Genomic DNA, 20,418 nt, shown 5'->3' with positions numbered 1-20,418 from the left:
GTGTCCTAGCTAATTATAGACCAATATCCAATCTCCCATTTACTTCCAAAATCCTTGAAAAAGTTGTTGCAAAGCAGTTATGTGACCACTTGCACAAGAATGATTTGTTTTAGGATTTTCAGTCAGGATTTAGAGTCCATCATAGTACAGAAACCGCACTGGCGAAAGTCACCAATGATCTTCTCCTAGCCTCAGACAAAGGACTTGTCTCCATACTTGTTCTCTTAGATCTCAGTGCTGCTTTTGACACCATTGATCACAGCATCTTACTGCAGGGACTTGAACATGTTATTGGGATTAAAGGAACTGCACTAAGTTGGTTCAAATCTTATTTATCAGAAAAATTTCAATTTGTTCATGTTAATGACAAGGCTCCATCGTATCTTAAAGACCTCGTAGAGCCTCATCATCCTAACAGAGCACTTTGCTCTCAGAGTGCAGGTTTACTTGTGGTTCCTAGAGTCCACAGCAGTAGAATGGGAGGCAGAGCCTTTAACTATCAAGCTCCTCTCCTGTGGAACAAGCTCCCAGTCTCAGTTTGGGAGGCGGACACCCTCTCTACCTTTAAGATTAGACTTAAGACGTTCCTTTTTGATAAAGCTTATAGTTAGGGCTGGATCAGGTGACCCTGAGCCTTCCCTTAGTTATGCTGCTATAGGCCTAGGCTGCTGGGGGGCCTCATGATGCTCTGAGTTGAGTTTCTTTCCCCTCCCCTCCTGCTCTGCTCTCCTCTCCTCTCTCTCCCTATGCTTCTATATGCCACCATTACACATTACTAACTTTGTGTCTCCTCTCTCCCGTAGTGTGTCCTCTCTCCCTGTACCTTTCTGCAGGTTGCCCTGGCCCTGGAGCTCTACGTCTCTGACGAGCAGTCACCAGCCACATCGACCTGATCAGTGTTTGATTGTTGTGTCTTGTTGCTTTTCTTCTTTTGTCTCTCCTCTATCCACTCACCCCAACCGGTCGAGGCAGAAGGCCGCCCACCAAGAGCCGGGGTCTGTCGGAGGTTTCTTCCGTTAAAGGGAGTTTTTCCTCCCCACTGTCGCCAAGTGCTTGCTCAAGGGGGATTTGTTGGGTTTTCCCTATGTAATAATAGTGATAACAGTAAGGTCTAGACCTTACTTTGTAAAGTGTCCTGAGATGACTTTTGTTGTGATTTGGCGCTATACAAATTTGATTTGATTTGATTTGATTTATCCCATTTTACTCTGCAAACATAATTAGCTCCACCTTTCCAGACTCCTTACCACCAGCTTTTGAACATACTGTTGCTTTACCTTATGCTAGCACATACCAAACCGTCATGAAAACAGAGACCTGTGCATGTGTATTTTCATCTATACTTCATTTCTTTCTCCTTTCCTTTCTGTGTCTGCACCAGTCAAGTTGTGTGTTTTGGTCCTACCCTCGGTGGAGGATCCGGACAGATCGATGACCACGTACACCTTCCCCTCTGGCTCCAAGTCAATCTGCGCAGACAAGGGCAGAGAGAAACAGAGTAAATCAGTGAGAAATAACACAGCTGAACAGTGAACGCAGCAGGAGGGCTTCCCCCAGCACAAACAAACACACCAGTGTACACGGAAGAGGTCATTATCTTCACTAGCATTACACTCCTCCCACCGCCTGTATCATTATCACTATCTTCATCATTATTTCATTTCTAACCCCATTTATTCCTGCCATTCACCTGCCCGTTGCACCTAGCATGTTATCTGGCTAAATATTTCTTATAACAGGGGTTTGCATTTACACCTGCTGTTTATAAGATTCTGCCCTTGTGATCCAATTTACAAGTGTAAATTAAGTGGGCAGAACCGACAGACCTCTTAACAAATAACTTTGCAGGACACAGTAGAAACGATACTGGTGAACGGCTGCTACCTGTTTGTGCTTTGCTGAGGTAGGGGCTCACTTGAGCATTCTGATTGTAGGGGTTTTTTTTGCATTTGGTTACACCAGAATTAATATTTTTTCTTACCCGGGTGGTACACAGATACAAGCTGCATGTTAACAGCAGTTGTAAATGGGTCACAGATACCATTATAATATACACCATCACCACTGCTGCTAGCATCACTATTATCCCCATCTCATTATTATCATTATCACCATCTTCACCGCTATTATCATCATCAATTACATCATTGTGACAAACATCAGTGCATGCATTACAGTCATCACCATGTTTATTACTACCTTCATCATCTTCCCCACCCTCATCAAGTAAAACTTTCAATATGATCTTCATTAATGCCGTGTTATTACTGCTGATATTTGCTTTGTGTTTTTTGTCAGTTTCACCTTGAGTGCAATGTTGAACAGCACAGGTTCACCACTAGTTTAATTTGACTCTAACACTCTTCTTTTTTTATCAGAACAAAAACATACTAAATTGCAGTAAGAAGCCTGCATACATTTTGGAATGTGGAAATAAAAAGACCAGGCAGCGTTTGGAAGCCACAAATCATGTGCAAGAAATGTAAATTTAATGGTACAAATTACTGTTTTGTAATACAAAATACTAATTCGTGTATATTTACCAAGAAATTTGACGTCTGATGCCTGCCAGGCTCTGTAAAGACGGCTTAATTATAAGGTCTGTGCAACCAATGGCTTATTTTTGGCTTGTCTTACAGCAGAAATTCTATCTGCCTGAGCAATACAACAGCAATGCATCCTATTTACTTGCATTCATTACACAGCGGCGGTACTGAGACAACACTAACGGTGCTTAGCTGGACAAAACTCAAAATGATAGCTTGGCTGTAGAAAATATTTCTCTGTTATTCCCAGGCATTTTCAACTGCTTTCTGATGTTTTACAGACAAAATTATTGAGAAAATAATCTGCAGATTCATCACAAATCTAAATTCTATTTGTCCATTTCTAAACACTGGAATGGTAGGTGGACTATAGCTCGAGAAAATACATGGGAAACCCTGTGGTTAGACATATAAGAGATAAAGATGTAGAGATGGCAAAAAAAGGGAAAAATTAGGTTAAAGGCAACTCACAGATCAACTAGTAAGATCTGACCTTTTACAACCTCTAAACAACAAAGTGTGTTATATGGTTAAGTCAACATAAGTGATGGAACCACAGTTTAACAATTAAAGAAGATTAACAGCATGTATTTATCCACCTATCTAAGGCATGTTACTGTCACAGATAAGTTAAACAAGTCCTTTCATTCTCTGGTGTAAATAAAACTGGGAGATAACAGTGTGAAGATACGTTTCATATAGAGATGAATAAGTCTAACATAAACCTTCTGCATATTACCGCAGTGAAAATTATGTTATTATTAACCACATGAAAATACATCCGGTACGGTGTGTGTAGCTCCTCAACAGAGTCAAACCAGCTTCTTTGACAAAATGTTCTTGCGCTATACAGAGTTTACAACCAAAACACTCGCAGCATTACATGTTGGACAAAGTCATGTTTGTGGAGTCTCATCCAAACCTCTTATTTTTAGATCACCAGTGAGTCCAGTCCTCTCTGTGTCAACAGACTGTGAAATGGTAAAAAATTAATATATTTTGTGATTCTCACAGGGATGTTAAGGGTTGCCAAACACAAACTAGTTGTTGGAGGATAACTGACAGTGGAGAAAAAGGCTGCTGAAACAGGGGATGGTGTCACTACTGGATATACAGTGTTATAGTACATTAATCATCTGCATACATGGCAAACTACATACCACATACAATAGAAATTGATTTATCAAACCACAGCTAATTAAATGGTCATATTTCTTGTTTAATTTTAATTAATTTTACTGCCTTTAAGTTTTGTGTTCAAAAAGTTAGCAAACAGCTCCATAATGAGGTAGACTTCAGTATGGTCAACTGCTATGAGCAGGTGTCATCAATATGAAGGCTATTTTATTCCTGCTCAAACATTACTAGATACCCAAACATACAATCTGTGCACGCGCACACACACACTTATTCAACAAATCATGACATCATCTTCCATCAATATACATGCAATTACAAAGATTAGAGGGAGTGAAACAAAGATAGACCTGTGACATAGGATGAGGGTGAGAAAGCGAGGAAGAGAGACTAAGAAGAGCTAAGCTCCGGGACAGCGGCCGATCTTCTTATGCAACAGTCAGAATCACACACAGGCAGCAACACACTCAGATGTTTCCATGCACTGCTAAACATGAGACTCAAAGTTCGCAGAAATGGCAAAGTCCATACCCCCCACACACAAACGGCATGCATCTCATGCAGCTACAGCAGCAAAGACATAATCAACCGGGGAGAAATGTTAGGTTTTAAGCTGTGCGGTGGAAATCAGGATTTATGTGTCACTTATGGAAGCACAGTAAGAATTATATGCATAAAATTAAAGCCTAAAGATGGCGAACAATATTCTGAAGTAGAAACTTATTTCTTTATTTGACTCAATGAAATTTTATTTCATTTATTTTCTTTATTATTTCACCCCAACTTAAATATTTTCTCAGTTTTGTGTCTGGACTTTTGTAAATCACTATAAAAACATTGTAACTTGTTTTTGAAATACAAATACAGCAGTTTTCTCTATTATTGCCTCAGCTTTTCATCATTTTTTGTGTTATTAATTAATTAGTCAATCGAAAGAAAAATAATTAGAAACTATTTTGATAACTGAATTCAGTTGTGTTCCGGTCCCTAATTCACAAATGAGAGGGAACTGCTGCTTTTCTTTTTCATCTTTTCCATCATAAAACAAAAATCCTCAACAGAACAAAGCCTCATACCGGGTCAAATGCCAAAAGGTACAGATGAGTTTTCAAATACACTTTAAAAACGGACAACGAGGGGGCCTGCCTAATATATAGGGGCAATGAATTCCACAACTTTGGATCCCCTACAGCAAAAGCCTTGTCCCCCTAAATCTCAACCTAACCCTCGGTATCTCAAGAAGCAGCTGATCAGCTGATCTGAGGCACCAAGAAGGACTATAGGGACGCAACAACTCTGTAAGATATAAGGGGGCCAAACCATTTAAAGACTTATAAACAAATAAAAGAATCTTAAAATGATTCTAAAATACACCGGCAACCAGTGAAGAAAAGCCAAATAAACGCATGTATTGATGTCTCAAAGTGCTGCCGCGAAAGAAAAGGCTTTACCTTTGCCAGCTGTCGAAGGTGAAAAAAGCTAGCCGTTTCAACTGCGTTCACTTGACCTTCCCATCTAAAATTGGAATCTATTTTGACACCCAGTCGACTGCACATACTGCTGCAAGCAACCTAGATCAACTGGGGGAGAATCACCAAAATTTTTTGGCCAAACACTATAACCTCAGTTTTCATATCATTTAATTTCAATAAATTCAAAGTCATCCAGCTTTTAACATCATTAAAACATGACAATAATGATACAACCGATGATGTGTCCCTTCCCCTAGCAAACCCAACAGACATCGTCCTATCTGACAAATAAGACCTGAACCACTCCAAGGCAGTACCGCGGATGCCCACTAACTCCTCAAGTCGAGATATTAGGATACCGTGGTCAACAGTGTCAAAAGCGGCGGTCAGATCCAGCAAAACAAGAATCACATAGCCACCAGCATCTGTTGCCAGGTAAATGTCGTTTAAAAACCTTTAACAACGCTAATTCTGTACTATGCCAAGTTTTAAAACCAGATTGAACAGGTTGAACAAAACAAGACACTTTAAAACGTTCACAAAGTTGGCCATTTTTTCACATTTCATAGACCAATTAGTTGAGAAACAAACTGCAGGTTAATCGTTAATGAAAATAACTGTTAGTTGCAGCTCTAATCCAAATACAATAAAAGATAGTAGAGTGTAGTATATATGAGTGTACCTGCTGTATGTGCAACACCTACCAATGGCATGGGATTTGTGACATACACACACTGTTAGATTTTACCCTTGAAAATGATTTGCTAATCCCCAAATGTAATCCCTTGCGTAACTGTGCTTCTCAGCAAGTACTTCAGCTGGAAGATGGACTCAGTCATTTTCAACAAAAGGACAGAAGGATTCATTCAGCGCTTGGGTCCTGAGGTGGCATGCCAGTCAAAAACCACTCTGTTCGCACATCACCAGTTACTGGCCACTGTGAGGTGCCTTCAAGCTCATTTAACAATTCAAACCAATAGGAATGACTACTCCACAGCTTTGGGCTTTTGAAGATGATGCCAGTGTTCAAAATCAGAGCCAAAAAAAATCTGAAATTAACGCAGGCTTTCAGTATCTCTCCAGGATTTTATTCTTGGCAGTTTTAAACATCTCTTACTGCATTTACACTGCCATTTACTAGCACAACAAGCCACCAAAACCCAACAAACATGGTGTATTGTTTTAGGTTGGTAAAGCAGTGATGAGACAGATTGATCATATATTTATCTACTGCCGCTCCTGGAGCCATTGAAATGATTTACATACTAATGGATTATAGTACAATAAAACATTTAGGCCTATTAATTGAACTCCTGACTTAACAAACTTGCAAATGTGAAGTATGAACTATGAATAAGACAAGTGCCATTGTTAAGGTGCATAATTACCCCTGTGCTTTTCCCAAGTCAACCTGCCTGTTGTGAGAACCTTTCCTGTCATTGTAAGCACACCCATCTCTACCTGAACTGTCATAAACCATCCCACCCTTCAACAGGACAAAACAAACATGTAGTATTTTGAATCAACATCCCTCAGGCATTTTAATGGAATAAAGGTGAGTGTGAATTGTTCCTTAAAACTGCACTAATCGACGTAAAAAAGGTATCTCCTAAGCTCTTGGACACCATTTAGCTCATTTATTTGTTCTTGTGTTTTTCAGATCATAAACTTGTTTTCAGCCATAGCAGGCTGCTATTTTTGGTTTCAAACCCCCCCACTGTACACTATGTGCCCAGCACCAAACTGATAAAGTAGTTATTGAAGAACCAAACCAAGGCAAAACACAGAAAGAGTAGTTAAATTCATCATGGGGACAGGCACATGACTCCAAAGGAATGTTAATGTAGCCCTGTCTGAAAGTGTAAATACAGATGGGTGACAAATTAAAGGAAAATTCATAATGAATGAGTGGAAATAAAAAATTTAGGGGCCACTGATTAATCTGCCAGTGATTTTATTTGATTATTTGAATGTCGAATATTGGGAAAAACACTCATTTGCACTTTCCAGAGTCAGAGATGGTGTCTTCAAGTGTCCTGTTTTGTCCAGCCAACAATTCCAAAATACTCAGTGTATTCCTATGTCTGACAAACAAAAGCATGAGCTGGAACCAAAAAATGTTAGTGATTTTTGCTTCATAATAGTTGCGGATTAATTTTCTGTCAATGACTTGACTAATGGTTGTAGCTCTAAGTTAGTGAACAGCTTAATGAGGATGAAAAAATACAAAATGAGGGAATCTGTTTTGGAAGAATGATGTTTCCTCCCTCCATCAGCGGAGCAGTGAAACTGGAAACAAGTCATTAAAAAGTCTGTGTTGGTCACTTTATGGTAGTTTTCCCTTTAACCCATCACTCATCTGTAGTTGGTTACACATTTGCAATGTTATCTTAAGGTGGATATATCACTTTTGTGTTTTCAGTTTGTTGCAATTAATAGAAGTTTTATGACTACACATACTGATTATTTTCATCAATGTTTAATCTGTTAATCATTTTTTGATTTGATTATTTTTATAGTCTCTCTTAAATACATCAACAACAAAAAAAACAAAAAACAAATATTCAATTTGTATTATCATACAACTGAAAAACTGCTGTTCGTTAATTTGTCAACCGGGTAATTTGATTAATCGACTTCAGGAAGAAAAAGAAAAAATTTTAATCACATCACCACCCTTGTTAAGTGGATTGTAACATGACTTGGTTTTAACCTGTTGTGTACCGGCGTGTACATGTGCACTTAATTTCCCAGCCCTGTCAACAAAAGCTGGGAGGAGAGAGCCAGAGAATCTGGTTCGCTTCATTAATCTTGTTAGTCCAATTAGGACACTGATACAGCCAGGGAGGCGGATAACTTCACAAACCCTCTCTCACTCACTCACACACACACACATACAGGAAGCAGAGTGTGTGTCTGAGAGTGTCTGGGGATTTTAAAATGGACTTCAGAGGGAGGTTACCATTAAACACACATACAAGCTTAACTCTGTTGCATTGGTTCCATCTCCACACATACAAACAGGCATCACACACACACACATACTACTGATAAAAACACACACACACCATATGCAGCAGCACAGAGAAGCACTCAACCAAGCAGACAGGGCACTCTAAGCTTGCATTATATCAATACTGTGAGGGTAACCCCCTCCCACTCTCCATCCATCCAGCTCGCTATCTCTGTCCAAGCAGACAGCTCTCTGTGTCTCTCTCAGGAGCATTTAGTCTCAGTGACAGCCTCCCACATCCATCTGTCACATAACAAATTTCAGTTTTGAGAGAGGTCGACCGCATTCACACAATTACGTGTGTGTGTTGGGGGGGTTGCATGCGTGTTTGTCCTTTCCATCACTCAGCCGCTAGAGTGTGACGGCCTGTGTGCACACACACACACACAGAAGAGACCCATGCTGAGTGAGACAACGTGAGAGTCATGCATCTTTAATGTAACATCACATACAACTAATAATGTAAGAGGAGCTGAGCTGTGTGGTGGTGGTGGAGGAGGCGAAGGGGGAGGATAGGGGACATCTAACAGAACTCACCCCCTGCCAAAAGTGACGGGTCCAACGGTCCAGTATCCGGAGAATTAGATTTAGAAGAACGGACATTCCCAATTAACCCATGTTGTCTGATCAGTCATCTTAGAGATCACAAACATTGAAGTCAAGTGTGTGATATCCAGATGGTCTGGCAGACGGCTTGGTGAGCCTCTGTAGATCAGTCATTGCTTCTGGATGTGTTCAAATGAAAACACACTTCACGGAGACTCAGGCTGCAGAAGGAAGCCTTCCCCCAGGGATGGATATTTTGATGAAATCTGTCTCTCTAGTTAAACTTTTCTGACTAGTACTGTGTTTTAAGTTGTAGTTATTTTGTGTAAATTAACACCACCCATGTGTTACTGATCTATACGGTATCAGATTTAAGTCTGGAACAGCAAAATTCGCAAACTTATCATTTTTTATGGAAAAAGTCAAACAAATTCCGAAAAATAAAAAAGCCATAAGGTGCAGCAAACAAAGATGCAGAAAACGCTGCTAGGCCGGCCATTTCAGCTCGCATTCACAATACTGCGTGTTTGGTATTGTATAATCTTAATAGACTTTACTTGACAATTACTTTTCAGTTAAAATTGTCATTTAAAAGAGGTGTTATGTTAACAGATAACAATTGCATACTATAGGTGTGTTAGGTGGATTATTGTAATACAAACTGTTGATTATTCATGCCTGACAGTGTAGCTAACAGTTTTGATATCTGACTCACAAATCCCTGATAACACAGGTCTAACTAGCATAAGCTAATGTTAACTTCACAGACGGCAGGCTGAGCTGCGTCAAAGCCCTGAATAAACTGATTCAAGACTTTAAAACAAACGTGCTACAGGCTACACTGGCAGCATGGCTAACCAAAACACAAACAAAAATCCATGGGCTGGAAACGTGAATGAAGCCCCTCATGTCAATTCATCACAGCGTGGCCATATCGTACATGCCTACAACGCTCTCCCTGCAACACCTCACCATCCAACCAATGAGGCCCGTGCATTAAAACACAGCAGGGAGTTGTGTTTTTGCCGGACTAATGAGAACATATCATAAACTCTGTCATACTGGCCTAGGTCTGTTATGTGCTGATATCACAAGACAGCTTTTGCCTCGACGAGAAATACAGTATCATCACATTTTAATTCGTGGCATAAGATCTCACCACACCCATACCTTATATGTAGCCTCCGTTAGCTGACTATTGAGTAAATATGTCAGTTCAGTAGAACCCTGTTACTGCTAATGTGACACAAAACAATAACATTACACAAAGCTTGAATTGCTCACAAAATAAAATCATATTAATTCAATTCAGTTCAAGGTAAAATCATGACCGTGCTAGGTTGCTAATGTTACCCAAAAACAAAGTGCTAACATATCCAAAAAGGTAGAACGCCACATCTGAATCAAATTAAGAGTCATCTGACTGCTTTTAACGCTCTCCATCTCAAAAAGTCAAATCGATGATAACCATTCTTTATCTGCAGAGCTCCTCCATGACTGGCTGTTTGAAATGGCTCATGGGTCAAAAAACACTTCCTATAACCTTGGCTAGGTGGCAGACGGTGCTAATTTACGGGCCATACGTTGACAAAACAGGGTAGAGAAGCTGTAATAACAACAGCAAGGACGTAGGCAGCAGTAGGAGGAGTGTAGTAAAACTGAGACACAACACGTCCTGTCCCATTTTCACTTGATTTACCAAACAATGTGTAAAATCTTAGTTAACAACCTTAGGAATAATTATAATAAAAGTAAGCCTTGTGATATTGATATATTCGATGCAAACACTCCACAATGCCCTGCCCCTGGATAAAACAAAACCCACAAAAAGCGAGAGGAGACAAACATCACACCTGCTGTTCCCAAATACCCTCCCATTTCTTCCCTTTGACTGAGAACATGCATTAAACACACTTCAGCACACACACAGGTTGACCTGATTTGGCATCAGTGTGCAGAGCACCGTGCTTGTGTGTGTGTCACTGTGTGTACTGTCACCGTGGCAACAGTGCATCTTAAATCCAGGCTGTCCTACTTAATCAGCAGGTCACAAAGGGGTGGAGCCCATCATGTCATTGTCCGGCAACGTGTCTGGGTGAGAGAATGGAGCCTGGGGGTCAGGAATAAATAAAGGGATGATGGCTGTGACCTCAAGGACAACCAGAGTCATGTCAAAGAGAAAAGTGGAAAGGCAGGGCAGAGGATGATGTCAACATCTCTGCCCATTACACAGAAGTACAGCAGCATTATGATGATAATGGATAATCTTTTCAACCTGGTACTTTAAAATAACATAATGATGGCATTTAAAAGGGATGTTATATTTACTAATAACGACAAACTGTCAGTTATGTTTGATGGTGTAGCTAGTTTAGATACGAGACAGACCATCACTGATAATAGAATACTGTTAAGAGGTCTATTTTGCTTAACATAGCATCAGCAGTACAAGCTGTGAATTTGCAACTTTACTTTGTACTTTCCTCAGCAAAAAATACTATAAAAGCCCCATCACATAAGAAAGCGGCAAATCGAAGCGTCAGTGCAAACGTATCTTTCCTACACGTCCTCCCTTAATGCATCCATGATGAGCAGGTGGCACATTTATGCAATTTGGCATAGTTTCAGCATCTTCACCCGACACACTCCCAGCATTTTAGAGCAGAGAACACTGCCTATTTTTTCATGCTTTTTAAAGCAAATTTTATACACTTGGTGAGCTTTATAATCATTCAAATTTGCCTGGGTGGTCAATAACACATCTTCCTGTGGTGTGGCAAACTCAGAAGATGTATCTATTTCTACTTTACCCCAAATTTAAAGAAGGAAAAACACTCTTTAGGCTAGCTGTCATTTTGCAAGTCTGTTTGGAACTGAGCCGATACAGAGTTTACATGGTTTTATTCAAGTGATTTCTTTATAACTCGTGTCATAACTGTAAGTAAACCATGTCTTTTGTGTAAAGCAGTTTATATTCCGAAAAAGGGGGCTTAAATATAAACTTATGGTGCAGCACAGCTGTGTTAACTGGAAAGTCAAAAACAGGTATTTCTCTGTGCTCTTAAAGGTCAGCTATGTGAGATGGCTTCCTATTGGTCTACGGCACAAGTGTGCATGTCAAAGTTCACCAAATGCAATACATTGATGAATTTTTACTTCACTTGCATAAGGAAATTTAGTGATGGCGATTCAACTGAAATGAACAGATTAGATTTTTTTAAAATTCACCTCATTAGGTTTTACATGCCGGTGTGACCTTAATGGACCATTTAGTGACCATGACAGTGGTAATGGTATGAACAATGTACTAAAGAAATAGAAAAAACACTGGCAATGTCAAATTCTTAGCTGTAATTCAGTCAGGAATTTCTGAAAACTACTTAAAAACTGAAACAAACAAACAAATAACAATAAACATGGAGAAATTTGTGCCAAGCTATTATCACTGGCAGTTATGGTTTAAAGTAAAATAAAATAAAAACTATTTACCATAATATAATAAATGTACCCTGTTTTTTACCTGTTGTTAACAAACTCCCTAAAAACAACAGTATAAGAAGGTAAAAATAGCTCATTTAATTTAATCATTACTACAAGGATAGAAATAATGCAGTTTTCTCATAAATATTGTTCTTTTACTGTGGACTCAGGCTAAGTGTTCTGGTTCAAAAATGTAAATTTTAAAAACATTTTTTAAAACATGGTGACTGGCCTCTAATTGTACTGTAGTTCTTCAGTCATTAATCTTGGCTGCTCTAAGTGGGAGTGAGTGTGTAAGTGTTTATGCCAAGTGTCAAACAGTGGCTGGCTGACATCTGATGTGGTCCGTGTCCCTGCGAGGAAACTTTACACTGCGAGGTCGTGTCTCAGACAGAGTCCTAGCAGCTTCAGGCAGCCTCACAGCTCTCCACCTCCAGCCTCATACATGTACACGTACACAGAGCTCACTCCTACACCTCATCTCCTGCTCTCACTCTAATCTATCACTATTTTTCTTTTCTCCAGTCTTTAGACACAGTCCTCTTTACTGTAAAAGTTTAATACTCATCAGTTCTGAAATGTTTCAAGAGCCACAGGCAGCAACAAAATGAACCTAATGCCATCTGCCACAATGATCATTATCACTATTCTTATTCATTTTGTATCATCTGCAGATTTCCTTTCATCTTTTTCGTCTGTTTGGGAGACTATGGGCACATGTCTTGCTACAGACCGATGTAATAACTGTGTACATAGTCTGTTCATCTTTTAGTAATATTCTTGTCCTTGATTTCATGATCTCTTGAATACTATATCTTGTCTTGTTCTTAGGTATCTTGATTTGCTCTCAGGGATTTCTTGTGGGAGGATCATTTTTGTTCTTGATTGTCTCTCAAATACTATATTCTGTTTGGTTTTAGGTACTTTGGAATTTGTTTCTCAAGATACAGTAGGTGTGTGGTGTTTGTTCTTATTATTTGTTCTTAAATTCCATTGCTTGAACACTGGAATTTCCCCATTGTGGAATCAATAAAGTCTTACCTTACCTTACCTCACCTTACCTTACCATTTAGTAGCAGTAACAAAATCTGAACACAAGTGGTCTGCTTGACACCTTGGAGACACATGCTTATAGAAAGATGTGAACGGTTATGTGAACGGCTGTTCACTTGAGTTCAGATCACCAAGATGCATTTTAAAACCAAGCCTACGCAGGGCCTTGGTGACTCCCGGTGCCCTACGGATGGGGGCATTGTCATCCTGAAAGAGACCGCACAATTATTCAGGGTTTTTCCATCTGTATAATGTACCTTCAAATACAGTTTCTAAAATAATGCTGATAAATAAAGGGAATTCAGCTTAAAGAGTGAGATGCAGTACAAAGAAACCTTTGAGGTTTCTCTACCTTTGAATGATTAGAATTTAAATTATTCTGTGTTTTTAAGGAACCATCAAGGCACACTGTTTTCTCTCTTCTCACCCCCCTCCCTCATTCCATCTCCTCCAACTCTCACCTCTGTGGTGTTTCTGTGGGTGAGACAGTCACCAAGGGGACGGGCTGTCATTGTCACCATGGGGATGGGCTCCACAGAGCACCTCAATACTGAGTGGGACAATTAATAAGCATCAAAACCTGGTTAATATTTCACTGGCGACACAAAGCGGGAACGTGGCCCACAGTGCTCGGGTCCACAGGAGATGGATCGTGCAGACAAAGAGAACAGCAGGATGCAGAGAGGATGGGAAGTAAGATACAGAAAGAGATGATGAGATGAGAGAGGCAGCAGAAGGGCGGAGGAAGTGAGAAAGACTGAGCTGAGGTACACAAGTCTCAGTGTTCGTCTGAGCAGCAGGAGGTGTACCATTTGGTTGGACTGGTTGATTTTTGTTATTGTACATTTTAATTTATGTCACTGATGTAGCTACTGTCATGCAGCCCACAGGAGGCCTATATAGTGTGACTATTTTCCCATGTTGTCTCCCATTAAAGAGTTTTCTGGAGTTTTGATTCGACATGACTTCATAAGTTAAGTATTTTTTCAAGAAGTACTTTGTAAACTAGTGGCTCTGTCAGGCTATATTGAACTAAATGATCTAAACATCAGGATGCAAACATGCTCACAGGTGTTGACTATGCTCACCATCGTAGCTTAATGTGTTAGAATGCTAACAGTGACAGACAATCCCAAGAGCCAAGTATGTTGCTCTGAGGCAGATGTACTGATGAGCCAGCCAGCCGAACAATGCAACGTGGTCAATCAACAGACTAATCTATATGCTCTGACCTTACCCTGCATGGCTGAGGGATGAGGAGTGTGGGACAGATTTGAGTCCAAACTGTCATTGTGAGCAGTGTGGGGACATTTCGGCTGGCCCTCGTGCCCTCAAAGGGCTGTTTAAGGGTTTATACCTGGTTTTAGGGTTCAGATTAGAATCAGGTTTAGATCACAATTAGAGTAAGGGTTGGTGTTAGACATTCAGTTGAGAAGGTTAAGGTAAGGGGGTGGAGAATGCAACCCCAACCCCAACTAGCATGCATTAGCTTATTAAACCATATTAGACTTTTACATCATGTGTATATACAGAGATTAATTCACAACAGTGAATATTTTGTTGCTATAATTTTTATATTACATCATGGTCATATGTGAAAGCAGGGTCTGTGTTAAAGAGTCTTAAAATGATATTACTGTGCAACAAAAATGCCATTTTGACAAAATTAATATTTAATATTTGATGGCCACATAGATGATAGAAAATTATTGTAATAACTGATCATATGCTTTGGAAAATGTTTAGCAGTAATGTATATGCAATTCATAGAGGAGACGGGCTACTGTAAGTGCAAAACAACACATATGGTTGTTTAAAATGCAGGTCCTGAGATCACCTTCATCAGCCATTCATCTAATGTAAAGCCAGAAAAGGTCAAAACCTGAATTACCACTTTGCAGTTCTATGTTTCCGCCAGCCAGTCAAATTGACAGGAATGGGACAGGCGCAAAGGTCACAGTGACCTTGCAAAAATCATCCTTGAGTCAAAGTGGACATTTGTGACAAATCTGAAGAAATTCCCTCAAGGTGTTCTTGAGATACAGGAATCACAAGAACGATTCAGACGGACAAACAGACAACCCAAAAACACATTTCCTCTGACCACTGGTATCGCCGGTGAGGCATAATAAAGTGGGGAAGTGAACAAGATCACATGTCAAAATGTGGAGACCACACTTGCAGATCCAAAACAAACAGCTCTTTACTTACAGATCTACATGCGGCCTATCAACTTAACAGTCCCAACACAAATGAGATTACATGATGAAAACCCATAACAAATCAAAGGAGCTTCACTCATTGTCACTGCTATGCTGGAAACTGGTTGGAAATGCTGATCAGCTTGCAGTGAATTTTCACAGCATCTAAGCTGTTGTATCTGCTTAATAACTGTAATTCTACTGGAGTAAATACAAGGCAACCTCCTATTTCTTCCAGAGGAAGATGCACGAGGAATATAAGGAACTGAGGAAGAATGACTAAAGAATGAACCTGAATCAGATCTAACGCAAGTCCAAACAGCTCCCACATCATAGAGAAAGCAGGAGAAGCTGCAGGATTAAACTAAGTAAAGTGACAGAGGACTACATAACCATGTCATAGGACAAACCCAGTCCTGGGTAGACAACCAGCACCAAGATGCATGCAGTTTGAAGACCAGTGCAGCTGAAATCACAGTTAACTAGCACACTGCTGTTTTGCCAAAGACAGGGAAAGAAGAAGGTAGTGATGATGATGATAATGGCTAAAGGGACATCTTCTAAATGTAAAGAAAATAATATTTTACAATAAAGGTAAGGTGAGCATGCTTGTGACTAAAGGCCCAGGATATTTAGAAATGCTATAAATACAACCGCAGAGATGCCTGTTCAAAGGGATGCACTGATCTTCGTTGCCAGACTGGTATCAGCCCTGATTCTGATGTTATTTGATGGACTGGGCATCGGCCAGAAAGGACTTCAGTAGTTTCTTCACACCTTATAAAATTCACAGTAGCTGCTGCATAGATTTTAAATGTGGGAAAATGAGACCAATGGTATCGGTTCTGTGCTCAGTATCAGTAGATACCCTGAGCCGAAGCATCAGAACGCTGAGCCCCCGCTGTGAAGTTCTTATGCAGGGATGTGTGTAAATGTATGAATTTTGTGAAGCAGCAGATGAGCATGTTAGTCTTCTTCCTGGATGAATAAGCAGGCGTTCAAGCTTGAGTCAGGTAAAATGCGGCTCCCTGCTGTGTTTTTATGCAGGGGACTGCATTGGTTGGGGGGGTGGGGGTGGTGTTCATTCACGTTTCCTACTCATGAGTTTCCGTTGTGTGTTAGTTAGCCATGCTGCTAACGTAGCCTACTCTACCTTATCACCGATTCTACCACCAGTGTCAGCATTGAGAAATAAAAAACACCATTTAACATCCAGTACTAATGAAAATGCACGAAGCGTTGTTATGGTGCCTTCATTGTGGCCCAACTTTGGCAGTCAATAGCAGTGAATGCTCGTGCTGAGAAGGTAAACAAAAGAGTCTTCTTCCAATAGGCGTCCAGGTCCTGATCATCCCCTGTACGTGATTGGTCAATGCAGCACCTTTGCTGGACAATGTCATCATGTGGTGCGGTGAAAGTTAAACTAGATCCAACTTTTTCACCGCATAGGGTGCATCATTTTGCTGGAGTCCCCTGTGGTGCTGGTGCCGGCTGAAGGTGAACGCAAACCCCCATAGAGATGAATGGAGAGGGCTGTGTTTTTTCACACCTTTGATACTCAGTGTGAACGTGGCCTTAATGGTTTTGGATGAACACGCAACAAAATGTGTGTATTCTGTGGCAACAGCAAACTATGGGCCCACTCCACTGTACGTTGCATTTTGTGACTGATTCTTTCAAGGAACAACAAGCACATCATACACCATGCACTCAAATGCACTCAAATGCACTATGCAAACAATGTAACAGTAGGTTTGTCTCAGACTGTGAACACATGAGAAAATGGGACCCCTGTTTGCCTCTGCACCTGGGGTATGTTGTCAAATTTCATTTCATCTGCATGGGCACAGAATGTGATTGAACTAGCAAAGGCATTGGATCAACATGCCAACCTGTGGCTTTCAGGACCAAAGACACAGTTACACATGAAACACATACCCAGTCTTCATAGTGTCTGGTTCCGTTCTGCAGCAGGTCCTCCAGCTGGATGGTGCAGTTGGCCACAAAGTCATCATATCCGATGGGCGCATCATGGAAAACAGATAGCTCCAGGCTCCTTCCCTCACGGACCTCAGTGCAGAACTCCTGGTGCCAGGCAGGGCTGTTGGTCTTGGTCCTTGTGGCAGTCTGGCCCAGCCGGGTCTGGTCCAGGTTCAGGGCCAGGTAGGGATCCAGAAGGAAAGAGCCGCTCTTACCTACAGCATGACGCAGGGCCCATGGGGTGGGCTTCAGGTCCACTGCCTCACACACTCGCACCTTCAACAGGCCACTGAACACAGGCATGGCTGCAGGCTCCTAGAATGTGTGTGTGTCAAAAAGGATGAGGATGTGTGTGTGTTTAGACTAGTCTGCCTGTTCCTGCTCCTGTACACAGAGTGTTTCCTCCCAGTGAGAGGGGTCACTGCACAGTCCTGCTATATCCCATAATGCCGATGACTCCTTGGACTCTCAGTCTAGTACAGCCATATCAGGACAATGTGTTTTCCACACATACGCGCGCACACTCACTAACTGCACAGCTGATGGGTCTTTAATGGGATGAAACACGCAGCAATAACGCAGACTCACACCCTGCAGAGGTCGTCTGCTGAACACTCTCCCACCCGAGCCTGGTTTGTTTATGGTCGGTCCTGTGCGCCAGACAAGATTCCCGTTTCGACGGAAACAAGCCGGGATATAAACACCCAGGGAGGGAGTGCAGGTTACACGGCTCCGGGTGGGTTCACGTGAAGCTTCGGAGCCTCCCCACGGTCCTTGTGTGTCTCTCCCAGGTCAGGGTGGGAGAGAGCGCGAGCAGCCGCGCCTAGCCATCCGGGATTGGTGCTCTGTTTCCAGCGGCTCGCTCACTCTTTTCTGGGATAATCTCCTTGCTTCGACCTGACGGTACCGCGATATTTGCGCGTTCTGTCGGAAAGCAGTGCCTTGGTTTGCGTCCTCAGTGCAGTCTTTTATGAGCTCACCAGAACCACAAATACATGACGGTGCTCAGCTGCCGTTCGTTTTCTCAGATTTCGGTCCTTGCGCGCCCCCAGTTTCCCGTCCCCTCTCTCTTGAATCCGTGAGTGAGCGCGAGCTGCAGGAAATGCGCAAAACGCGTCACCCGCGCTGCCGGGCTCTTGCGCCGGATGAGAGAGAGAGGGAGAGAGACAGAGACTGAGTGTGTGCAGATGGAAGGGGTGTTTTGGGCACAGGACACGAAAAGGGAGATGGAATTCACCCGCAGGCATGGAGTATGCGTGAGTGTGCGTGTCATGGCCAGACAGCCATAAATAGAGCCAGTCAGTCAATCCTTATGCGTGGTCACAGACGGCCTTCACACACACACACACACACACACACAATCCAGAGGACGAGAGTCACTATTGCAGTTTACTGGAATAATATACAGTATTAAGATACTGCAACGAGCAGAGTTAATTAAGAAAAAATGTGTTTTCCAGACGTGTCATTTACGCAAAGTTACTATAACAAAGGTGGTGTTTTGGGCAGCAGTGAGTGCTGGGGACTCGGTAACTGATGCACCTTTGGCAGCTAAAGGGAATATGAATAAATAAATGTGCACTATATTTCTACAGTGTATTATCAGGCACTGTTATCCAGTATCACTTTAATCTCTTCTTAAAGTACACGCATACTGGTAAAATCTACTCTGATTTTACTTGGTATTTGTTTTTAAACAGTTTATTCTCAGTATTTTGTTTCACAATATTTTATCTTCATTCGGTCTAGTTTAATTTTTTTTTAAGTATTAAGAGACTTGTATTTGTCACATGCACATCACAGGATGTACAGTAAAATTTTTAAGTAACAGCTATCACAAGACAAATCACAAAGACAAAAACAAAACATTTAACAAAGTCATTTTTCCACAGTAACTAAATTTATCAGTAAATACGGTGAAGTAAAAACTACAATATTTGCCTTAGAATTGTACTGGAGTAGAAGTATATGGTAGCAGAAAATAAAATAGTCAAATTAACTAGAACTACAGGTACTACCTCCAAACTGTAAGTACGGTACTTGCGCCATCTGTTGGCTCGTGTGACGTATCGCCGTGGTGACGCTGTTTCCGGGATGTGACGTGGAAACGTTGTGTTCAAATGCTCCTCATAGTGTTTCACTGATCTGGTCTGTGAAGCCGAGAACATGTGTAAACAGCATTTTCAAAGGTGCGGGTTTTTAAAAGAATAAAAAAAATATATCTAGCCTATACACTTTAAACTATTGTGTTGTTAATCAATAAAATGTGGCCCATCCGTTTTTATTAAATATCATTTTTTTAGAAAGTCAAATTATTATTAACTCACATGATGTGTACATTCAGCCTGATGTATCACAGCTTGGTTCGTGTATTTTTTTTTTACTGTATAAATTTTATCAGTATAGGTTGACATAAACACAACAGAAACGAAGATCCGAATATAATTCTTCTTATTTCAAGAACAAGATCGCGCTGTCGCTACTTTGACCACTGGGTGGCGCTCCTGCCCTCACACTGTAGTCTACACGGAGGCGTTTCCACATATGGGTGGGGTCCTCCAAAAAAATCTGTCACCTCACTATTTTAAAAAAAGTTGAAATAATGTCCTTTTATGTTGCACGCAACGTTCGCTGGCACGAAACTGCGTGTGGGGATTTTTATTTAGACTTTATATTATAACAACTGTATTTAGTCTCCGCATTAAGTCCCTATGGATGTGACCTGACATTAATTAGTTGGATTCAGGACAATACAGCTACAATATGGGATACTGAATTCACACTACTACTGATATTACTGACCACCCACGCAACACACACACAGCTTTGTTTGCATTCATTGTGAGGATTTTACATTCACTTACATTCATTACCTGCAGACTTATCCTAACCCTAACCTTAGCCATAATAACTACTTCCCTTACCCTGACCCCAACCTTAATAAACCATGTTGCCACCCAAATATTCTGTGATTTCGCCGTGCCCCCACA

At 41.0% G+C, this 20,418-nt stretch overlaps 1 protein-coding gene across 1 annotated transcript in view; it reads right to left on the bottom strand.

Moving 5' to 3' along the window:
• The window catches only part of prkcea (protein kinase C, epsilon a), a 35,269-nt gene extending 16,699 nt beyond the window's left edge, over positions 1-18,570 (bottom strand). The window contains exons 1-2 of the mRNA XM_020605309.1: positions 17,387-18,570; positions 1,406-1,469 (exon numbers count right to left, since the gene is read on the bottom strand). Of these exons, the coding sequence (XP_020460965.1) occupies positions 1,406-1,469; positions 17,387-17,731 (409 nt within the window). The 5' untranslated portion in view covers positions 17,732-18,570. The remainder of the gene's footprint in view (positions 1-1,405; positions 1,470-17,386) is intronic.
• Between the last annotated feature and the right edge of the window lie 1,848 nt (positions 18,571-20,418).

Source organism: Monopterus albus, unplaced genomic scaffold (genome assembly GCF_001952655.1).
Source record: "Monopterus albus unplaced genomic scaffold, M_albus_1.0 scaffold69.1, whole genome shotgun sequence".
In the NCBI taxonomy this organism is placed as follows: domain Eukaryota; kingdom Metazoa; phylum Chordata; class Actinopteri; order Synbranchiformes; family Synbranchidae; genus Monopterus; species Monopterus albus.
Note: the sequence above shows the minus strand (reverse complement) of the source record. Positions and strands in the feature narration are given on the sequence as shown.